Raw genomic sequence first — 20,115 nt, 5'->3', positions numbered from 1 at the left:
ATTTTTGCAAAGAAATAAATTGATAAACGTGATGGTTATTCTAACTTTTGCAAATGTAAGTGAAATTGTTAGAATTTATTAATCAATCTATCTATCTTTTTCTATCTATTTTCTCTCGATCTACTTTATCTATCTATCCATCTATCCATTGCAGCTCTCTTCTCTCTCATTTTGGATATTCAACCACGTTAGTCAATGTCAACTTTGAATCTTATGCTTTCAAAGACACAAAATACAAAACTAAAATTAAAGAAATATATGTAAGCCATGATAACCACATTCACTCGAAAACATAGCAACATGCTTGCATCTTCAACATTTTATTTTTATTACAAGCCTCATGTATTGAACGTTGCACGCTCCATAGGATTCAATGGTCATCGTTGATGACGTCACAAGTCGCATAGTCATCATTTGACTGAAAGTGAACCAGAACTACTTTCAACTTGACAACTTTGGGGTTTAAACATGTTCAATTTACATGTTTTACATAAGAAATCAGTTTTTTTAGAAAATTATGCATGAAATATTCAAATACAGCATAACAACGGTGAAAATCTTTTTTTTTAACGGATTTCCATCTGACATGGAAATAAAGCGTATGATTGTCATTTGCGCTTTAACTCAAACATTTAGAGATAAAACTATGTAAGAGAGGTATGTACTTGAATAAAAATATTATAGCCCAAACAAGGGACTACCTGGTGTTCCCTCGAGGCAGGTGACCATTTGCCCGACTTTAGGAAGGCAAATGGTCACCTACCCTCGGACACGTAGTCCCTTGTTGGGGCTATAATGCCATAATTTTTGCGCTGACTATGCAGTTTCCTCACAGATGTCGCGTTTAAAAATAAAAACAATAGATGATTATTATTCTAGCCGCTAGTGGCGCTATATATCCTCATCGAAATAGTCCGTATGTATAAACGCATTGATATCATTCCGGATGACATAAGTCATAAGTCCCATCTCGCTTCTCCCATATTACGATTGATTCGGCGATATTTTGCGGCAAAAGAGTTTTTTTCCGCAAGCTTGCAGAGTGCATTATTTACAATAATTTAATTGAGACAAAGAGATTAACAATCACTAAATGGCATCAGTACAACCTTATCACCTGATATATAGTGCCGCGGACGTATAATATTTAGCTGTGTTAGAGCAGCGTAATGCACATGGCGGAGAAGTCTGTGTACATATCATTCCTTAGTCGGCGACACCCTTGCGTTTTGCGGCTCAGAAGAGCCGATATTTTGTTTGCCTTTGACAATAATGAAGACTTGAAGAGAAAATTCACAGGAGAAGGTATGGTCCAACAACCCACGTAGTTCTATGTCATGATAACAATCTGTAAGGTGCAAAATATACCTCGTTTCCCGTGTGCCACGGTCCCAGTTTCACAGGGCTAGCGTACTTGCCTGCGTTTGGTTGATCGTGTTCGTGAGAACCTTTGTTATCGATGCTTGCGTCAGCAGCACATGTATTGCAGTACATTTCTGTCGAAGTGGCTGACATGCAGATTGTCTGATTGTATGAATGCAGGATTGTTTTATCTCTAATATTGCGCCAACTCGACTTAGAGCGTAGTCGTCGAAAGCTTGTGGTCGATGTGTGACTACGAACGTATCTGCCTGTCAGTGTGTACTATTTATGACGGACAATAACGTGTTCATCGCATGTAAATAGTGTAGCCAGATAGTAAATATAATACTATTATTAATACAGCACAGCGTGCGGCAGAGACCGATTTAAGATTACAAGTTCCGAAACGTCTGATTATATTTATTGGAATATTTAGATTTTAAGTTTAATATTAATGTTTACAACTACATGTTCGAAGTTCCTTATCTTCGTGCAGTTAGAGCTATAAAGCAAGAAGCAACGATCTCGGTCTGTGTGTTGTGGTTGTAATTTACAAATACCGTGTATAAATACGCAACACTGTGTAAAACTCATTGTTTTGATAGGTCACCTGACATTCAAGGTTAACTGCTTTTAATGGCACCGACGAATGTCAATAATAATCACATTGATACTGAAATATTTATTAAGCAGTGACCCTCGACACCGATGGGAAATATTGTGTGACGGACTATTGTAATAAAAATGTGGCATACATGTACACAAAATTGTCACACAAAAGTTTATTTGTCTTTCGAAAGATGTCCCTAAAAAACCCACTGCAGAAAATTATGAAACTATTGACACGGTATAAACAACAACATTTCATAGACACGCACTCCACTACTTTGTAGATGATTGCCACATATACTGATTTACGTGGCTAAATTTATAAATATGCAATTTACAGCTATTGTAAACATAAATCACACCAGCTCTTTGTACAGACCCAATACAAGGCATCAAGGCATTTTAATTTGCTGTGTACAATTACACTAGACCCAATCATTCCTATTTAATCATGTTCACTGTCCTATTCTGTTTCAGTTATGTTCCTGTATTTGAACCATACTTTCACAATATTTTCAAGCCAGGGAGTCTGAAATCCGATTCAGAATATGGCTTCTTCGTTTCTGTTCCACCTGTCGGCCCGGGAGAGGGAGTTGGACTTGGTATTGTTAGATCACTGCTATGCTAAACCATGGAGTGCACATCCTGATGCCAGCAGTGCGAAACCTGCCAGAACTTTGTTTATTCCCCGGACACTGAGACTACAGTATGAAAGAGGAAATATTCCGTAAGTAGTCAGTGTTTCATCTAGGATGCTACACCAGGGGGGGATTGGTCCCCCTCTACTGTAATTTTTGAGGGGGATTTTAAAATTTTGGGGGGGATTTAACTGAAACATATAATGGCATCTTATATGTAAGTTGTAATGTTGCAGTGATGTTACTTGTGTTATACATACTACAAGCCATAAATAACTTGCTTACACAATCCAAGCTGCTGGCTGCAAACACCATCTTCTATAAGATTTTTTCAAAAGTCAACAAATTTGCGTATCACTGTTGTGAATGTATAGGGCTTCCAAGAGTGGCAGACAGCTCATTAATATTCATAAGCATTACTATTCCTAAAAAAATTGAAGCATATTCTGTATGCTAAATTATTCTGTATGTTTGTTTGTTCATATTCTGTATGTTTGCTTTCTTAGGGCTTAATGTACATTCAAACATAAAAATTAACAATTATAGTTAGCCATTCCCACTGTACTTTCAAGGGATTTTTTTCATTTTTCACTGAACTGTCTGCACTACAAAAAGCAAGAAAAAACTCTTTTGTAGTTATAAAGGAATGTTTTGTAGCTTCTGAAAAAAATAGTGTACTTGTTTGTCACGTTTTTACAGTGCTTATATCATCCCTCACTACTGTAAGTTTGGATCAACATTGCCCTATACAAACCAGTTAGCTGTATTTTTCTAGTGACCTAGCTGGTCTTGTAATTTTGTGCGCAGACTCAGTAGAGTTAAAACGAACAACTTAGAGGGTCAAACCTTAGTAAGTCATGCGGAGTTTCTCGATGTCAGATTCGCTCCAGTTGCTTTTTGTCAGTCATTTTAGAACGGGAAAAAATAACAAACAGAAAGGCTGGTTGTCACCGACAGTTAACTTTGGGGTTTATTTGCCCGAAAAATAAGTCAGTGTTCAATGAATTCAAAAACCGGACCCATTGACACCACAGCATGCTTGTGACTTTCATTGCATGCAGTCTGCACTGAACAGTTTCTCTGACGGTAAAAGTCCAAATTTTCGTGTCAATTTTGCTATCAGAATTATTTTCAGAGTGTTATGGACATCCATACGATGCATAAAAGCTTCAGTTTGTGTCCTTTTCTCAATCGTACAGAGATAATGTGACACAGAAACCTTATCGGGCTAGGGCAATAAACTTTTGTCAACGTAACTCTCAACTGCATGGCTGACAGGCTTTCATATGCAAAATCAGCGTACGGAAATTTACGTGTGGTATTGTTTCAACAGCAATTTATTGAAGCAGTTCAAAAAGTATCAAAATCAAACTAAAATTAGTCCCTTCCATGTAAATGTTCTTGCAACACTATACAATGCCCGTTACCACAGGTGCCGATAATGGGTCAAATGCATCGAAGTGTTACACCCATGATAGCAGCCATTCCAGCCAGCTCAGTGCAGTGCGCGATGGGTCGCCCCTTCTATCTGTGATTGGCGGCGCGCAGCACACAAAAGAGGGGGAATCGCGCAATCGCGCAGCCTAGATGAAACACTGAAGTAGTCAGTTTTCCAGAATGAGATTTACTTGTGAGGATAAAGCCGTCAGGTGTTTCCAATTACCATATTTCAGAAGATTTGTAGCCACAGTGTTCTTTTTAGCTTGTCTGCTGTGAATAACATGTGCGGTTTTATAGTTGACATGTACATAATGTTGTTTGGCCAAATTTAGTTTCATTTTGAATATTTAGTAGGCATGAACTTGTGATCTTAAGGGCAGGAGACTTGATCCCAGGGATCAAGTTTGTTTTCCATTGAAAGTATAATCCAGTGGGTAAATTTCCTGACAAGACAATCTGATGCCTGACAAAGGCATTTAATGCTTCAGGTTGTCACAATTAATCCAACTCGTCAAAATTTCAAGTCACAAAAGTTTGACACAGACAATTCAGTAAGTTTTACAATTCCAACAGAGAGCCAGACATAGCTGTTGATGTGGTTGGAACGCCCAAACTGCCAGGAATGCCGTACGACAGCAGCAAAGCCAGGTCTGTTATGAATGAGTGTGAGCGACATGTCAATTTTGCCAGGACCACTCCGGAAGAAGGACCAGAGGATTGGGAAGAAAACGTCTCAGCTTTGAGGTATGAATGGATGAAATTACAGATAAATGTATGAATGAATAACATGTGTGATGATCAATATATTCAGTACAAAACTTAGTCAACAAAGACAAACACAATCCCAAAGAATGATATCAACTGTGAAGTATCTGACCCAGTGAGGCTAACATTGTTTCAAATGACTCTGTTAGTACAGAATTATTGTGCCAGTGTTACCAAGTATAACACCAATCATCTACTGTGCACTTTCATATATAAAAAGTTTGCATCAAATCTAATACCTGCCGTCTCTGTCAGCCATTAATTACCTGGAGATGAATGATATAGCAGTACCTGCTTTTAGAATATCAGTGCCACGTGGAATCCATGGTAGTGTGAGAACACCAGTGTGAACTGTAAGCTAAATTGAGATGCCACAGACTCTACAAGGTTCACTCCAATGCAAGAAAACCATGATGTGCATATTACCATACATGTACATGTACTGATACATGTCTGACACAGTGAAACTTCAAACTGAAACTTCAAAACTCATATTGACCATAGCTATGGTATCAGTTTACATGACACTTTGCAGTACACTATCACAACTGTACCACTTTCAAATTTACACTTCGTTGGCCATGGAGGCAGGTAATTTTGAAGACAACTGGAAAAAGTATCCTATATTAGGATTGTAAAGTGTTTCCTGTATTGAGATTATAAAGTGTGAAAATCGTGATGTCATTTTTATCCCATCAATGTGTCAACAGAATTGGCTGGACTGGACAACAGAACAAACTGTTCAACAAGGTTGTGAAAGCATTGAACACGGACAGACTAGCAAGGCTGACCTATGAAAATGTAAGTGTTTATCCAGTCCTGTAGTTGATGTTTTAGATTCAACACAAAGCAGGGATTTTAAACAGACAATAGTAGCTGAAACTTTCAATGATATTTTCAGCATTTTCATTCTATAAAATATCTATATTTTAGTATTCTTGTGCCTGATTTATGTTTCAAGACAAACCACTATTAACCTTACCAACGTGACTGCATATAATTTTGAAGTTGACAAACGAATTCAGACAAGACTAATACAAGGCATTAGATACACACAGGTAGTATTGAGAAACTCAACACTTGGCATTTCAACATGACTTTGGAAGTAAACCAAAATGAGAAATAATATGAAAATTATGGTAAATTCATTAAAAGCTACAAATAACAGAGCTGTAATTACACTGAATGATTCCAGATTACCAGTAGAATTCACAATCATCAGTTTGTGGTGTTTTGTATTGTTACTGAGCATTCTGTCATTACTTCCACAGACACCAAATGAACCTGTGATGCGTAGAATTCATGTGGATAAAACTGCAAGGAGAGTTCGTCAGAGTCTGGCCAGTGTTGGATGGGTAGGTCTCTTGAAAATACTAGGAGTCAAAGAAATTTAAAAATCCACACCTCACTATCTTCATCAACAACATACTACATATATCAGAAATCTTGTATCTAGATTTTGTGGACCTTTAAAGTGAATCATATTATATCAAATTCCCATTGTTCTTCTCACCAAGGTAAATGCAGAATAATTTTTTTTTCACAAAGCCAACATGGAAGTGTAACATTTGTAATAAACAAAGTGTTTATTGACCTCAAAAAGTTTTGTTTTATTACAATCATTGCTGTTTTCTCACACCACCTAGATAAAACCAATTTAATACTTTCTAGGCTTTTTTACAAGGCGTATATAGAAGTGTTGTACATTGTTCTGACTTGCAGGATCCTAAACTGACACAATGGCTTCACATGACACTAGTAGAACATCTGAGTACACCACTGCTAGCTGCTTATTTGGATGTCCTGCAGACTCTGAAATCTAAGGTATGCAAACGATCTGTAGAAATCTTCCATAGATAAATTGGAATATGATTCATCATTTATTTAACTTGAAATTTTTTGCGAGCATTTATTGGAGGAGACTTTTATGAAGAGCAAAGAATGCTTAAACAGCAGTGACAAGCCATGATAGCAAATCTAGTTGCAATAACTGTTGTTCAAATTAGCTCTCGATGGAGCAAACTGGTCATTTCAAATTGCTCTTAGTAGATTCTGCAGTCTTAATCCTTGTTCACCAAGTTGAATGTTGTAAAAGGTCTTGTTTGTGCCCATGACATCTCTAAAATTATGAGAAATTCAAGTTTCAAACAACAGCTGTAATGTAGTACATAAGTATAAATATAATATTTCAAAACTAAACACTAATATTCAAAGCATTGCTGGTTGTTGAATGGACGACCATTGACCATCGACAATCATTGAAAATTTTGCATATTTTCAAATAAATTGAGTCTTTTAATTGCCAACAACTGAAAACCCCCTGGGAGAAAAATAATTAAGTTTGATGGTGTAAATTTCAGGTGCCATCATTGATTGACAAGATGATCAGTCCAACGACATCGCGTTCAGGTACCAGTAGTGAAGCATTGGCTTTGCTGCTGAAGAGACCGTGGGACCCAGCCATTGGTATGCTAACACAGCACAAACCTGTAAGTATTTAAATGTATCTGTAGAACATGACATCAAAATAAATTATTACAACAATTTTGGAAGGACAAGCCATGGACAGGCAATGTTCGCTCAAACTGTGCTCCTAGATTCAAGGAAGAGAGTAGACAATAAGAGAAAAACAAGGTGACTTGATTGAATTTTAAATCTGTCATTTTTACGATCATTTACTTCAGTGTAACATATAGTGCTGTTTTTACAAGTTATGAATGGAAATGTGTACAATTCTAAAGGCCAAATTTCTGGGCAAATCATATTTTCATGAGTGACCAATTTGTTGAAATACATTTTTCTGCTGAAAGTCTGTCCTTTTTTGTGCTCTGGCCCCCTTTCGTCAAAGGGATTCTCTTACAAGAAAAGAATCATCATCGAGTACTATCAGTCTTTTTTTGTTATTCTAATATCCTTGTCTTTCAACAGAAAAAGCTACCTGGTGGGCCGCTCTTGTTGATTGCTCCAAGCGGACCAACTCACCATTCCCATGTACTGTCAAGACGGATGAGATTCTGGAATTCTCAGTTATCCAACCTTGGAAAAGTGATCCCTGTGACGATGCACACAGTCAATGGAGGTTCCGGAGTGGGCATCAGTCAGTGTTTGGAACATATGATAGGAGCTGTGCGGACTAAAGTCCTTGAGGTCAGTGTTAGACTCTGCCAAGCCATCTTTGTGCTTTCACTCTTCTGTGATTTCATTCTGAAATATCACTGAAGTTATATCTTTTCACAGATTCTGTAATATTTGTAGTAGTGTACAAATCTGTGAGATTTTGAAACCAATATTATGTAAGGGACTATCATTAGCATTCATAAGGCACTGCATTGCTAAAGTTTTCATCTATTCAACGCAGTTTGTTTTCACCAAAAACAACAATGAAAATGTTTAATTGGTAAACATTGAGTGAGTTGTGGGAAATGATACAATATTTTCAAAATAAAATAAAGGGTATTAGAAAGAAATTCTTCCAGAGTATGAACAATCTTTGACTTTTTTTCCCCCACAGCTTCAAAGTCACTTTCCAAACAGGCCTGTTGTGTTGATTGGTTGGTCAGTTGGCGCTCTCATTGCATCACATGTAAGTAAATATCTATGGTGTATCTTGTTATAATAGAAACCTTCAAACGTGAAATATCACTCCTCTCTCTCTACCAGTTGAAAGACTGTCGGTTGATTGATGGTTGACAAAAAACAAAATATCAAATTTGCAAAGCAGCGTTCACAACATTTCATTTCCCTTGATAATAAATATTGGAATGGGAAAATAATTATATCACTGTGTTTCCTATACCACTGTGCCTGTATGTGTATCCAGTCTAATGGACAACAAATCTTGTACTTTTACAGGTAGCATTGGTGGAGTCTGTGAGTGCTGTGGTATGTCTTGGATTCCCATATATGGGAATAGACGGTGGCAGAGGGGTAAGTCAAACGCTGTTGTAATTTAGAATTATTCTCATGAACTGTGAAGATGTTTGTGTAATGTAAGAGAGGCTATTGTCATAGATTTTCCAAAGGACAAACTCCAATTAACTCCTCCTGGTCTGATAATCAGATTTTCTCTGTGGTTTTCAAAAGTTAACATTGAGTTTACCTTTCCATGTATAATGGTCTTTGTTCAGTGATTTATAAATAGAAAATCAGAAAGAGAACATTTATACTGTCTTCTTTTATTTGTGAGAGCCATTGAAAATTATTTTTATGAGATCTTTTATAGTATACATGTAAAGTGTAAACATAAAAAATCAGATTATTAGTATACAGAGATGAACAACAGAAGTCCGTGATTTTCTGACCAATCAGCATTTGGTTTCATTGACAACAGGATGTTGAAGATCCAATCAGGGACAATAAAACGCCAACCTTGTTTGTGATTGGTCAAGAGTCCAGTGTGTGTAACCAAGATGACATTGAAGATCTACGAGAGTCAATGAAGGCTGAGACTAGTCTTGTGATCGTTGGAGGTGCCGATGAAAACTTGAGATTGACAAAAGCCAAGAAGAAACTGGATGGCGTGACACAGAGTATGGTTGATAGATGCATACAGGCAAGTTTTCTGAATATTTTCTCATTTAGACTTCATAAAGGGCCTTTAGCTCTATCTTTTGATGATTTTTCACGCACTTTTTGTCTTGTTTCTGTTGAGGACGCATAAATCATGTTTCATGATCTCTGACCCACCTGGACGTGAACTGCTAGGTGTGTTTAGTTAGTTTGCAGCTCTGCAGTGTACTAGCGTGACTGTTGAAAACTTTGTGGTCAAGAGATCTGCTGAAATTAGTGGTCGCAGGAGAAAATTGGCGGTCTTTTGACAAATAATCACCAGTTATTTCGAACCCTTACAAAGCAGGCCAGTTGACAAGCTTAATACTGTGTATCTTCACATGCTTTTAAGATTAGAACAATTAACTAGTTGACATTAAAAGCAAAAATAGTGAAAAAATCATCAAAGTTGCGGCAACTTGCCCTTTAATCACAGTGTGATGTATCTTGATTACATGTACTTGGATGTCAGTTTGTGTGCAAAGGGATATGTCTCCTTTCCTAGTATTTCAATTTGTTTTATTGTCTGCAAAAATTATAATGGTCTTGTAAATCTCACCGTCCATGATAATGTCAAAGCCATCTGTCATGTCCAAGACTTCCAATAGTAACTCTAATTTTGCATTCTGATGTTAGCTAACCATGCTGGAATATGATAACATTCCTAGATGCTTTCCTAAATATATCAGAACACTGGTCCATAATTTTACGTCATGCTCTGCTGAAAAGAATTCTGCATATTTTTTGCACTCTTTCAATATCTTCACTTGTGATAGTACTTCAGAAAACTAGCTTCATCTCATGAAAAGTATTTATCAAAGTTTTAATCTCCTTGTATGTGTGTACAATGCAACAGGTATCACAAATTCTAATATGAAACATTTTTGGTACATGCATTTCTCCGACACAGGATGAGATAGCTGAGTTCCTAGCTGGTGTTCTTTCTGCTGAGAGCAGTAGCACCCCAGACACGCCAGATATGGACTCTGAGTTGAAAAAACTTAAAAAGAAAAAGAAAGTCTCCCGGGATCTGTCCGCTGAAATGACACAGAGGAGTGGTGGTACACCAGTGTCCAAAGCAAGACGAACCAATACACCATCCACTCCAAGTGACGTAAGTATTCAAGCTGCAGGCAGGCATTATGCCACTGGTGTCAATGCGTAATTGTTCTGACATGTTGTCCAGGTTCTGAGAATTTTCTGTCCGTTTGAATATTTGATAGCCATGAAAAATCAGGGGTTAAAATATATTTTTATTTGCCAACATGCAGAGTGTGCATGACTAACTTTGCATCAACATGCACCAGCTTTCTGATGAGTGTACAAAGATGAGAATGTATGCCATATTATTTTCAACATGCAAAATGTGCACATTTACCTTGCAACGCACCTTGCACCAAGGTAATATGGACTGACATAGTTCAGTGTGCATCCCAGTATTTCAAGCCCTGAGGATATCCATTTTTGTCATTGTATGTAAAGAACTCTTTTGATATCTGCTGTACTACAAAAATTCACAGTATTTACAATTACATTTACAAAATTCATCTTGGTGAATGTTCCCAATGCAATCACATATACCCATCTGCCAACATTGAAGCAGACGCTCAAAAAGAGTTACATTTCCCGCTTCAGATTGGTGTACTCATATATAGCCAAAACAAGGAAATATCTGCCAAAAGGCCAGTGCCTCAAAGGTACATAGTTCCTTGTCTTGGCTGTATATTTTTATGACATGTCCCTCTTACATAATTTTCACTCAAAGTAATTTTAGATTTTATGCAAATAATAATTGTGTAGTTTATTTCGATTATTGATAAAAGTCTGTAAAAAACTTTCATCATCAAACTGTGCATGAATACATTTAAATCACTTTTATGTGGGCTATCCATTTTCTTGCATAGTTTTATGAAAGACGGCATTCCCTATGTCAATTATGTAATTTGATTATTTTTTAACCCTTTTCCTGCCAAGCGCCCTTGTCCGTTATCCTGCCAAGTCCATAGAAAACGGCCCCCTTTTCCGTGCCTGCAAAAGATTGGCTCTCCTGCACGTTATCCTGCCAGGCATTTTGGTAGAAACCGCCCATTTTCAGGGTAGTTTTAGCCGTACTTATACGTGTTAGACTTTGATAATTTCTACATGCCTGTAGACAGGGGAAGGTGCTAAAGGGTTACTGCAGAAAAAGAATTGAGGTCACTGCCTTGTTTGCCCCAGGGGGTGCGTCATTTTATTGCCATTTCATGTTATTTTTCGGAAATAAACTCCTTCAGTATGCGCACGTCCGCTAGGCACAAACATCACCTCACTCATCTGTTAGTCAGTTACCCTGGGGGTCGTGCTAGGGGTGCGGCAGCACCGGCAAACCTGTCCTGTTTCCCCAGGGTAGGGTCAATTGAATACGTACCTTCAACGACTTGGCAGTGTAGCACAAAACTACGTTTTTGCCGTTGTTCTAACGACATGGCTGAACCATTGAGGCACAGGTTTCCACGTAGTTTCGCCAGCTCGTTTGGGAGTTGGCTTAGGAGTGTTACCGTTCATTACCGACTTAATCGAGCGGTCCTCAGTCAGGTACGGGTTTGTACCGCCATGGCTTGGGCTGCAGCTAACCAGTGATAACCAGTCACTACACCCAAGTTGTCAGTCTCACTTTTGCGATGCACGGGTACAACGCAATATGCTTCCATTGTTCTAGCCATCGACGTCTCCACATGCCTGGCAGCCATTGTGGCTAGCTGGTTTGCATAACAAAAGCAGTCCCTGCTCAGTACAGGCGGTATCCCCGTAGCATTGACCTCATGTCCCCTGAATTCTCGGTACGCAAATAGCGTACGTAGCAACCAAAGTCGTCGGCAACAGGATACGTTTGCCTGCAAACCAGAGCCAATACTTCGGATGATGGAATAAATAAAAAATCCAAAGCCACGTCCATTGAATGGCACGGCCAAGGCGGTGAAGGACGTTGCCTGGCTTGAACTTGCAGAGCTGAAGCCCAGCTTAGTACGTCGGACACCAGTTTGTAATGGTATTTCCGAGTCGTTCATATCCGTTCCATCGGAGGAACAAGTCGAGCCGTCCCGTCAAAAATACGTTCTCATTTTCAGTCACGCACAACTGAATAAGTGACTTTCGTCTCGCACCATCGGCACCATCTGCCAAGTCGTTTGCAAGAGGTAGCCTTCTACATTAGCATTGCCGAGTTGGTCAAGTTCCGCAGCAATCTCTATAGTGCCAGGCAGCCAAGTACGTCCAACTCCGCCAGAAAACGTCACCATGCTATCCTGCCAAGTCCGCTAAAAAGCGGTAAAAAAAAACCAGCCCCCCTCGGGTGTGGGGGACTAGCGGACAGGTTTCTGCACCTTTCCCTGTCTATCGACTCCCTGCGAACCCATTTCAAGGGGAAAAGGTGTTCCTTGTCAGAAAACCTCTCCTCGGATGACCCCTAAATGTACAGGGGATAGCAAAACGTAGTGCCGTCGACTTGGCAGGAAAGGGGGTACCCAAAAAGGGCCCGATTTCCATCGTGTTGGTAGAATACGGTCACCAGTGCTTAGATTCTGGCTACACTGAATTTCAAGCGGATTTTCACCGACTTGGCAGGAAAGGGTTAAAGCTTACAAGTGAAAATAGTTCCAGGTTAGTGTCAGTGAAATGATGACTATGCAGCCCTGTACATTTACCAAGAAATTACAATTGAATCTTGTGGGTGTGTGGTCGTTTCATATATGAGGCATTTAAGAGTGTACAATAAGGTTGAATCCAAAGCAGTATCCATGTGTAAATAAATGAATTTAGAAATATAAGCATGTGTAGCAATACATGATACTGCCACAGAATGTGCTGTTTAGGCAAGTCAAATGATCCAATAGTGATGCCAAAAATGCCAAATTATGTACAACCTTGAGAAAAGGGATACCCCAATGATACCTGTAGAGGGCGCTGTGTTGCTTGTCCCACGAAGGTGAATGTCAACCAATTTTCTCACTTCCAGGGTGTTGCATCATTGCCGTCAACTCCCAAGACGCCCAAAACAGCCGGAAGTAGGACGTCAGATTCTAGCAGTGCTTACCAACAGCCAAAATTTTCCAAGGAATATGCAGAGTTTGTTGCCAGCATGAAGAAACAGCAACAAGCTGTTAGAGAAGCTAGAGAAGCTAAGGAGGCAGCCCAGGCTGCTGCCGGTAAGTTGTCAAACAGTACATCACAAACTCTGGATAATAATTACAGATCAATAACTTTATAGTCATTTTGTCTCTGCAAATTTGCATATACATGAGTATTTTTACAGTGATATAAGCCATGTTTACTTGTGTAGGGACTGTTGACTTCTGTCAGGAATTCTGACTTGTGTCTAGACTTTGCAAAGTACAGTACCGGTATGATGAGTGGCTTCCCAAAGAGAAAATCAATGATGTACTATTGAAAACCCACATTAGTGAAATAACCATTTCACCAGCATAGTTTGATCCTAAACCCTTTGTTTTAAGTGGTGATTGTTGACTTATTTACAGGGAGTTTGGTGTGGACAGGTTTATGTACATGTCACAAAAACTTAGGCCTAAACAAAATCTGAATTATGTAATGATTTCATCACAGCCTTAAAGGTAGCATGCGTCTTGAAATTCCGCTTCAAACTTTCCTCCATCAAACTTTCAACCATTCTCTTACCAAATTGAAAATAAAAATCAGGGGTTACTGTGCAAAGTTTGGTCGTAGAAAAACCCATTACCAAATATTTACCGAAATTTGAAATTCAAAATGACAACATCCCTGAGGTTAACTTTATGGGGAAATACAAAGTTGTCAATTTTCAAGAAAGTAAGACGATGAAAATTTTTTGATTCCAAGAACCTTTAAATGAGTCCCCACAAGTGATAGAAAAGAATTGTAAAAATTTGAGAATCCAAATATCTATCCCCAAGGTTCATCCTGTCTTGATGCTCAAACTTCATTCCAGTGTGTCAAATGTAGTAAAGAATGTACAAGGATGTTGTATGGTACGGTACTGACTTACTCTAATCATTTTGAAAGTTCATGTGTGGTGCATTGTCGGAAAGGAGATCTTTTGCAATCGATGCATTCATGGCAAACAGCATTGAAATTGAAGAATGTCAGGTGAAAAGTAATATTTTCAGTCTGTACACTATTCTTTGTTATTAAATTATTTTGAAAATTTCACTGTCTTCAGGTGCATCATAATCCTAGTGAGAAAACCCTCTAATTTTTTGTGATCATTGGCATAGCTAAAGTAAAGTGTGATTTACAGCATGAGAAACATGCCAGTTTTAGGACGTTAAGAAATGATACAAGTACTTTGGATCAACCAGTATTTGATTTTGTTCACTCTTCAGGCAAATCACGAGGCGCCACATCAGCCACCAAACGTAAGAGAAGCCGAAGTCCATCAGGCGGAACTGGCAGTGCTGCAAAGCGGAAACCACCAAAGTTACCCACCCAAGTTGCCACTAGTGAAATTTCCAGTCCTGCTACCAGCCCAACCACACCTACTGTGGTTCCTGGAGCTGCCCAGCTGTCAGGCCTCCTCCAGGCTCAGGGCAGTGTTGCCGGTGCGCCCTCAACGACATCCCTGACACAGGCTCTTCAGCTGGCAGGTGCAACGAAATCGCTGGCAAAAGTTCAGCAGGTCGGACAGCTTGGTTCGCAACAGATTTCACACAGCAGCCTGTTGCAGGGTTTGAGTTTCAGTTTACAAGGCGGTGCAATACCGGCATCTCTGGCCAGCGTTCTGCAGAACCAAACGTCTCTGAGTGGACTGATACCAACAACAGTTTCAAAGGTTGGCACAGTTTCAAAGGTTGGCACATCTGGAGAGAAGAAAACCGTAGCTGTTCAAGGGTCATTGACGCAAGCATTACCAGCGCATCGAATATCACAATCATCATCATCAGGCCTGACAGCAACCGCTCAAATTGGGTCTAGTATTGGTAGCCTGTCCCAAACAGAGACGCTGAAATCTGGCTTAGTGCCAGCAGTGCCAGGACTCTCCACTGTGAGAACATCTACATCGACTGCCAGACCACAGAGCATGTTGCAGTCTGCAAAAAGTTCCAACATTCACCACATTCTGACTGTGCCAAAGTCGCAGTCCTCGCCGTCGCTACAAACAACATCAGACGTGAGCATTACAAGAGCAGTGTCTACGTCACTTACACAAGCAAAAGCAGTCACCACAGGCCTGTCAATACCGACGGTCACTCCACCTGTGGCAAGTGGCAGCACCTCCACACACAGCAAGACCTCTAGTATTCTTGGATCCGTCCTGAAGCAGAGTCCAAAGTCGGCCTTTGTCGCCACACACAAGCCAGATCTAACAGAAGAGGCCAAGGTGCAAGCCATACAGAAGCTACAGTTTCACGACTTCCCACTGACGACAGCATCCCTGTGTAAAACCACCAGTTCAGGAGCGGTCATAACCCAGGCAAAGATCCTGAAGCAGCTTGAAATTTCCAAACTCCAAGGGTTACAGACTGTTTCAAAGGGCCACATACAGACAATGAGAAGTTCCGCACCCACTGCAATCACCACTCAATCCTTGGCCAGTAACACAGGCAGCCGTGGTAGGGTTCCCACGACAGGACCTTTTGCCGTCACCACACTGATCACCACCTCAACGACTACAGCTTCATCAGCATACATGTCTAGTCCTGGGATGACAAGCTTCACAATTCAAGGCTCCTTGGTGAAAGAAAACACCAAAGGCGTACCAACTCGGACGTTATCAGCCGCCCAGAAACTCACAGAACTCAGTGTCAGCAAGACAGAATCTGGGGCGCCATCCGCTACAGTCTCTCTTGCACGGGCAGAACTAGCTGCACAGGCACTGCAGACAATGAAAACTACTATAGCGCCCTCGGGGACACCATCTCCGATACCCAGTTCTAGGACGGTTACTCTGTCCATTCCTGTTACGACCAAGATAGTTACTACAAGCAGCGGAGTTAGCCATCTCCACCTGCGGCAAGTCAAGCCGGCTGAATTGATGGAAAAACTGCGCAGGGACACAAACACACCCACCAGTAACACCCCCTCCAGTACTGCCAGCTCAACGCCCCGTGGAACGACACCCACTACTCCGTCTTCGATCGGAGAAGATCAGATTGATGCTGGCAGCAACACAGGTAGCAGCAGTGAAGCTGGTAAAGCGATGCCCACAACCACGCTGAAAACGGCGACAATCTCTGGTGTGAAAATACTGACAGTGCCGACTTCAACCACGGCAATCATCGCCCCCACCAAGCCTGCAGTCATCAAGATGCCATCATCCACAACACAGGCCACAACACAGGCCATGACAGTCACCCAAACAACCACCTCCACTGTATCAAAACCTGTTGTAACACCTGCATCCACTGCACCGCCAACAAGCTCTCAACAGCCTCCAAGTCAGCCGTCTGTAGCTTCAGTGGCTGCGGCTGTTTCATCAGAACACGCCTATGTCAGTACAGTTCAACAGGCTAGCTCTGGCAGCGCCGGCAACAGGAATAGGGCGGCCTCTGGTAGTACGATCACAACAACAAGGACTAGAAGAATACGAACACCAAGACACTACTCTGAGTAACCTTGCCAGACACAGTGTGGCTCACATTATCAAACCTCTGAGAAATCAGAGAAAAAACACCTATCTGAATACATGTTTTCTTGTCAATCTCACTAGTTTACCCCTGTAGAGAGTGGTCTCAACCAATATTTTTATTGAATTGATGTTCCATTAAGTGTAAAACAAGGGTTAAAGGGGGAGGGAAACGTCATTGTAGAAACTAACGGAGGCTGATTACTCATTAAGATCTGTAACAACACAACTGTTCTTGTGTAGAATTTCACTTGGCATCAGTAATTTACTTGTCTTACCGGAATTTAATTTCCATGCAGAGTGTGGGTGTAATCTACAGCAGAAATACTATGATGTTGTGATGTATAGTTGTACACATTAAGATTTCGATCTCTCTCCATTTAGACAGCACTGTGGAGTTAGCATGGTGATTTGAACCCTTGCAGTGAGTTTGATGTGTCAAATTGGTCATGCTTTAACATCGAAAATTCACATGATAACTTTTATGTGACATTGAAATTACATACTGCCAGCCGTCTGTAAATTGATGATAATCAAACATGTACCTGTATGCATGACAGTATTACTTTATTTAACATTCAAAAGAGTGATTATAGTGTAGATAAACATCTGCAGGATTTTAGAGTTCATCCAACATTTAGTTTCTGAAAGGGCATTGCAGTATTTTTACTGGAATTCTATATCACTGGCATTTGTATTGATGTGAATGCAGACCCCACTGATCTAAGCATTCACAGCTTCAAAGGGCATTTTGATTTGTGCTTGGTATCTAGTTGGCATATGAAAATATGCAAAATGTCGAGATTGTGCAGTTTTCATGCACTGCCTCTGTTACTGGTGTGCTGCCCATGCAACAAGCACCATGATTTTCACACAAGCGTTATTCTGAAAAATGATTTTCACCTACTCATTTGTTTACCGAGTAGCCTAGATGGTGTTATTGACTTTCTGTTTTGAGATCAGACTTTGACAACACTTTAGAAAAGTCAAAAATAGCATTTAACCCATGTGGCGTGCCCATTGTCCTCTTTCACCTAGCCATTATTGGTTTGTCATGGAGCACAGTTGAAAAGCAAATTGAAGATATGAGGTCATCAGGCTGTGAAAATTGCTGGTAAAGTTTTTGCAGTAAGGGATCTTTGATGCCGTAACACTTAAATTAGAAGTCAAAGTACTTCAGTATTTGTGTGTTACTTTTAAAAGGTAACAGTGATTTTCATGATGAGTGTTTTTGTCTAGTTGTTGGACAGTCTGAATGAGATTTATCAGATTATTCTGTTGACATTAATCAATTAATCAAAACAGTGATGACGGTAATATTGATTTTCGTTGTAACTACTAGCATTATGGTTCAGTTTCTGAACTGCCTCCATCATCCTAAATTATTTTGAGAGTGTTTTGAAAAGTTTTGTAATAGATAACAAGACATTGTGAACTCCATCAAGCTGTTTGGATTTAGATGTACCCCCCTACCCACCACCTCTCACTTAACAACTGAAACAGTTCAGTCCTGGATAAAAGTAGGACGTGTCTCGGGGACAGATACTTAGACTGTCAAACTTTTACAATCCTTTTCTGATCTACCACTTGTGGGAGCTCATTTTAAAGCTCTTTGTGTAAGAAAACTTTTCACTGTCTTAGTTCTTCAAAAATTGAAAATATTATTTTTCCCTGTAAAGTTAACACAGGGTGAGCGTCCACTTTGAATTTCAAATATCAGATAATGTATGGTTGCTTCTCTAACTTCAAAATTTGCACAGTGACCCCACGGTGACCTCGATTGAGTAAAAGAATAGTTGAAAGTTTCACTGAGGTAAGTTAGAGCAAAAGTTGAAGTCTTTCACATCTGAGGTGCATACTACCTTTAGGTATTATGATGGCATTATCAGCACTGTCAATTACGTTATGTTCTATCGGCCATTTCCATAATCCTTACAGAACCTTACTACTGGTATTAAGTGTAGTAAGTGTGTTACTGAAAATTAAACATTTGCAGAAAAATGTGAATTTTTTCTTTTGAAGTGAAGATTTTAAATGATCTCTGAACTGCTCAAAGGATCTCTGAGTTGTGTTCAGGGTTTCAATTTGTTAAAATTGAAAAATTTCTACTAGAGTAGTAATGCAGTTCAAAAGTCATTAAAAATGGTTGGCTGTTACCCAGCAGCCAATCAAATCTGATGGATTCTTACCCACCACAAAAATACCAGGATGTGAGGTCATAGTAGGGGTCGTCAAATAGCAATTTGGAAACCAACAGTCGCAATTACTGGTTTTAAAGTAATGTTGTTGAGTAGATTTTAGATGCTTAACCAATAGATCAGAGTTTGATAATGCTACTGTATCCGTCTGATCAAATCAACTCTGAAATACAGATGAGTTTTATGGCTCCACTATACCCAACAATATCGAGATGTTTTTTCCAAGAATCCTTTTGTACATACCGGTAGTTGTAACACTTTTTTTGTGTGCATGAATGTTTCATTTGAGTATTTTTAACTATCATCTGTTCTTTTGCTCATATTTATGTATATCCAGCTGATGGTCATTCCAAATTATGCAATAAATTGGTGTGCTGTCGATTTTGCTGTGGACTGACCAATTATTTTGTCAGTATACCCTTTTCTATACACTTTTGTACACCTTCCTATGTGGTAAGGTGAAGTGTGATCATCCGTCAATTTGTAGTATGACAGAGGTCAGTGGTACAGTTGTAAGGGCAAGATGTGAGATATGTAGGACATCCACCCCCACTTTTGTTATTTTTGAACGTAGCCATGCCGTTATGTAAATTCTCTGAAACGTCACAACGTAGCTATATTTGCTGTAATAAGTCGCTTGTTTATACGACTTGTTTTGAGAGGTGAGTCAGGGATGTCACATGGTGCGTGTGTGTGTGTGGGGGGGGGGCTGTTAAAGATGTAGTGTCTCCTACCTTATTTTCATCTGGAAAAGTGGTAGTCCATACTATTTGTGTCCATGGTAGCTATAAAAAGTAAGAATTGATGGTCGAATGCAATAATATAGTGTTATTTTGTACCTCGGCAATGTTGTTGCTATCCCTGCTATCATGACCTTCATAAAACATTCAAAGGATTTGTGCAAAACGGACTATTAGTGTTGATGGAAACATAATATTGACAGTGGAGTAGAAGAATTAGT

The 20,115-nt window shown here is 39.7% G+C and overlaps 1 protein-coding gene across 2 annotated transcripts; it reads left to right on the top strand.

Moving 5' to 3' along the window:
* The first annotated feature begins 1,157 nt into the window (after window positions 1–1,157).
* On the top strand, window positions 1,158–19,535 carry LOC139120376 (KAT8 regulatory NSL complex subunit 3-like). Of its 2 annotated transcripts, XR_011549088.1 has the most exons (15): window positions 1,158–1,305; window positions 2,449–2,698; window positions 4,623–4,793; window positions 5,525–5,615; window positions 6,086–6,169; window positions 6,537–6,638; window positions 7,175–7,303; window positions 7,743–7,961; window positions 8,326–8,397; window positions 8,667–8,741; window positions 9,145–9,366; window positions 10,273–10,476; window positions 13,357–13,546; window positions 14,717–17,714; window positions 17,883–19,535. XR_011549088.1 is itself a non-coding variant. In XM_070684745.1 (14 exons), exons 2-14 carry the CDS (start codon window positions 2,520–2,522, stop codon window positions 16,942–16,944), a joined length of 3,966 nt encoding a protein of 1,321 aa, XP_070540846.1. In that variant the 5' UTR covers window positions 1,158–1,305; window positions 2,449–2,519; the 3' UTR covers window positions 16,945–19,535. The 2 variants fall into 2 exon arrangements, 1 of the variants encoding a protein (XP_070540846.1); XM_070684745.1 differs by having other exon boundaries at window positions 14,717–19,535.
* The last annotated feature ends 580 nt before the right edge of the window (window positions 19,536–20,115 follow it).

This window comes from Ptychodera flava, chromosome 20 (assembly GCF_041260155.1).
Source record: "Ptychodera flava strain L36383 chromosome 20, AS_Pfla_20210202, whole genome shotgun sequence".
NCBI lineage: Eukaryota > Metazoa > Hemichordata > Enteropneusta > Ptychoderidae > Ptychodera > Ptychodera flava.
The sequence above is the reverse complement of the archived record's forward strand: the minus strand, read 5'-3'. Positions and strand labels throughout refer to the sequence as shown.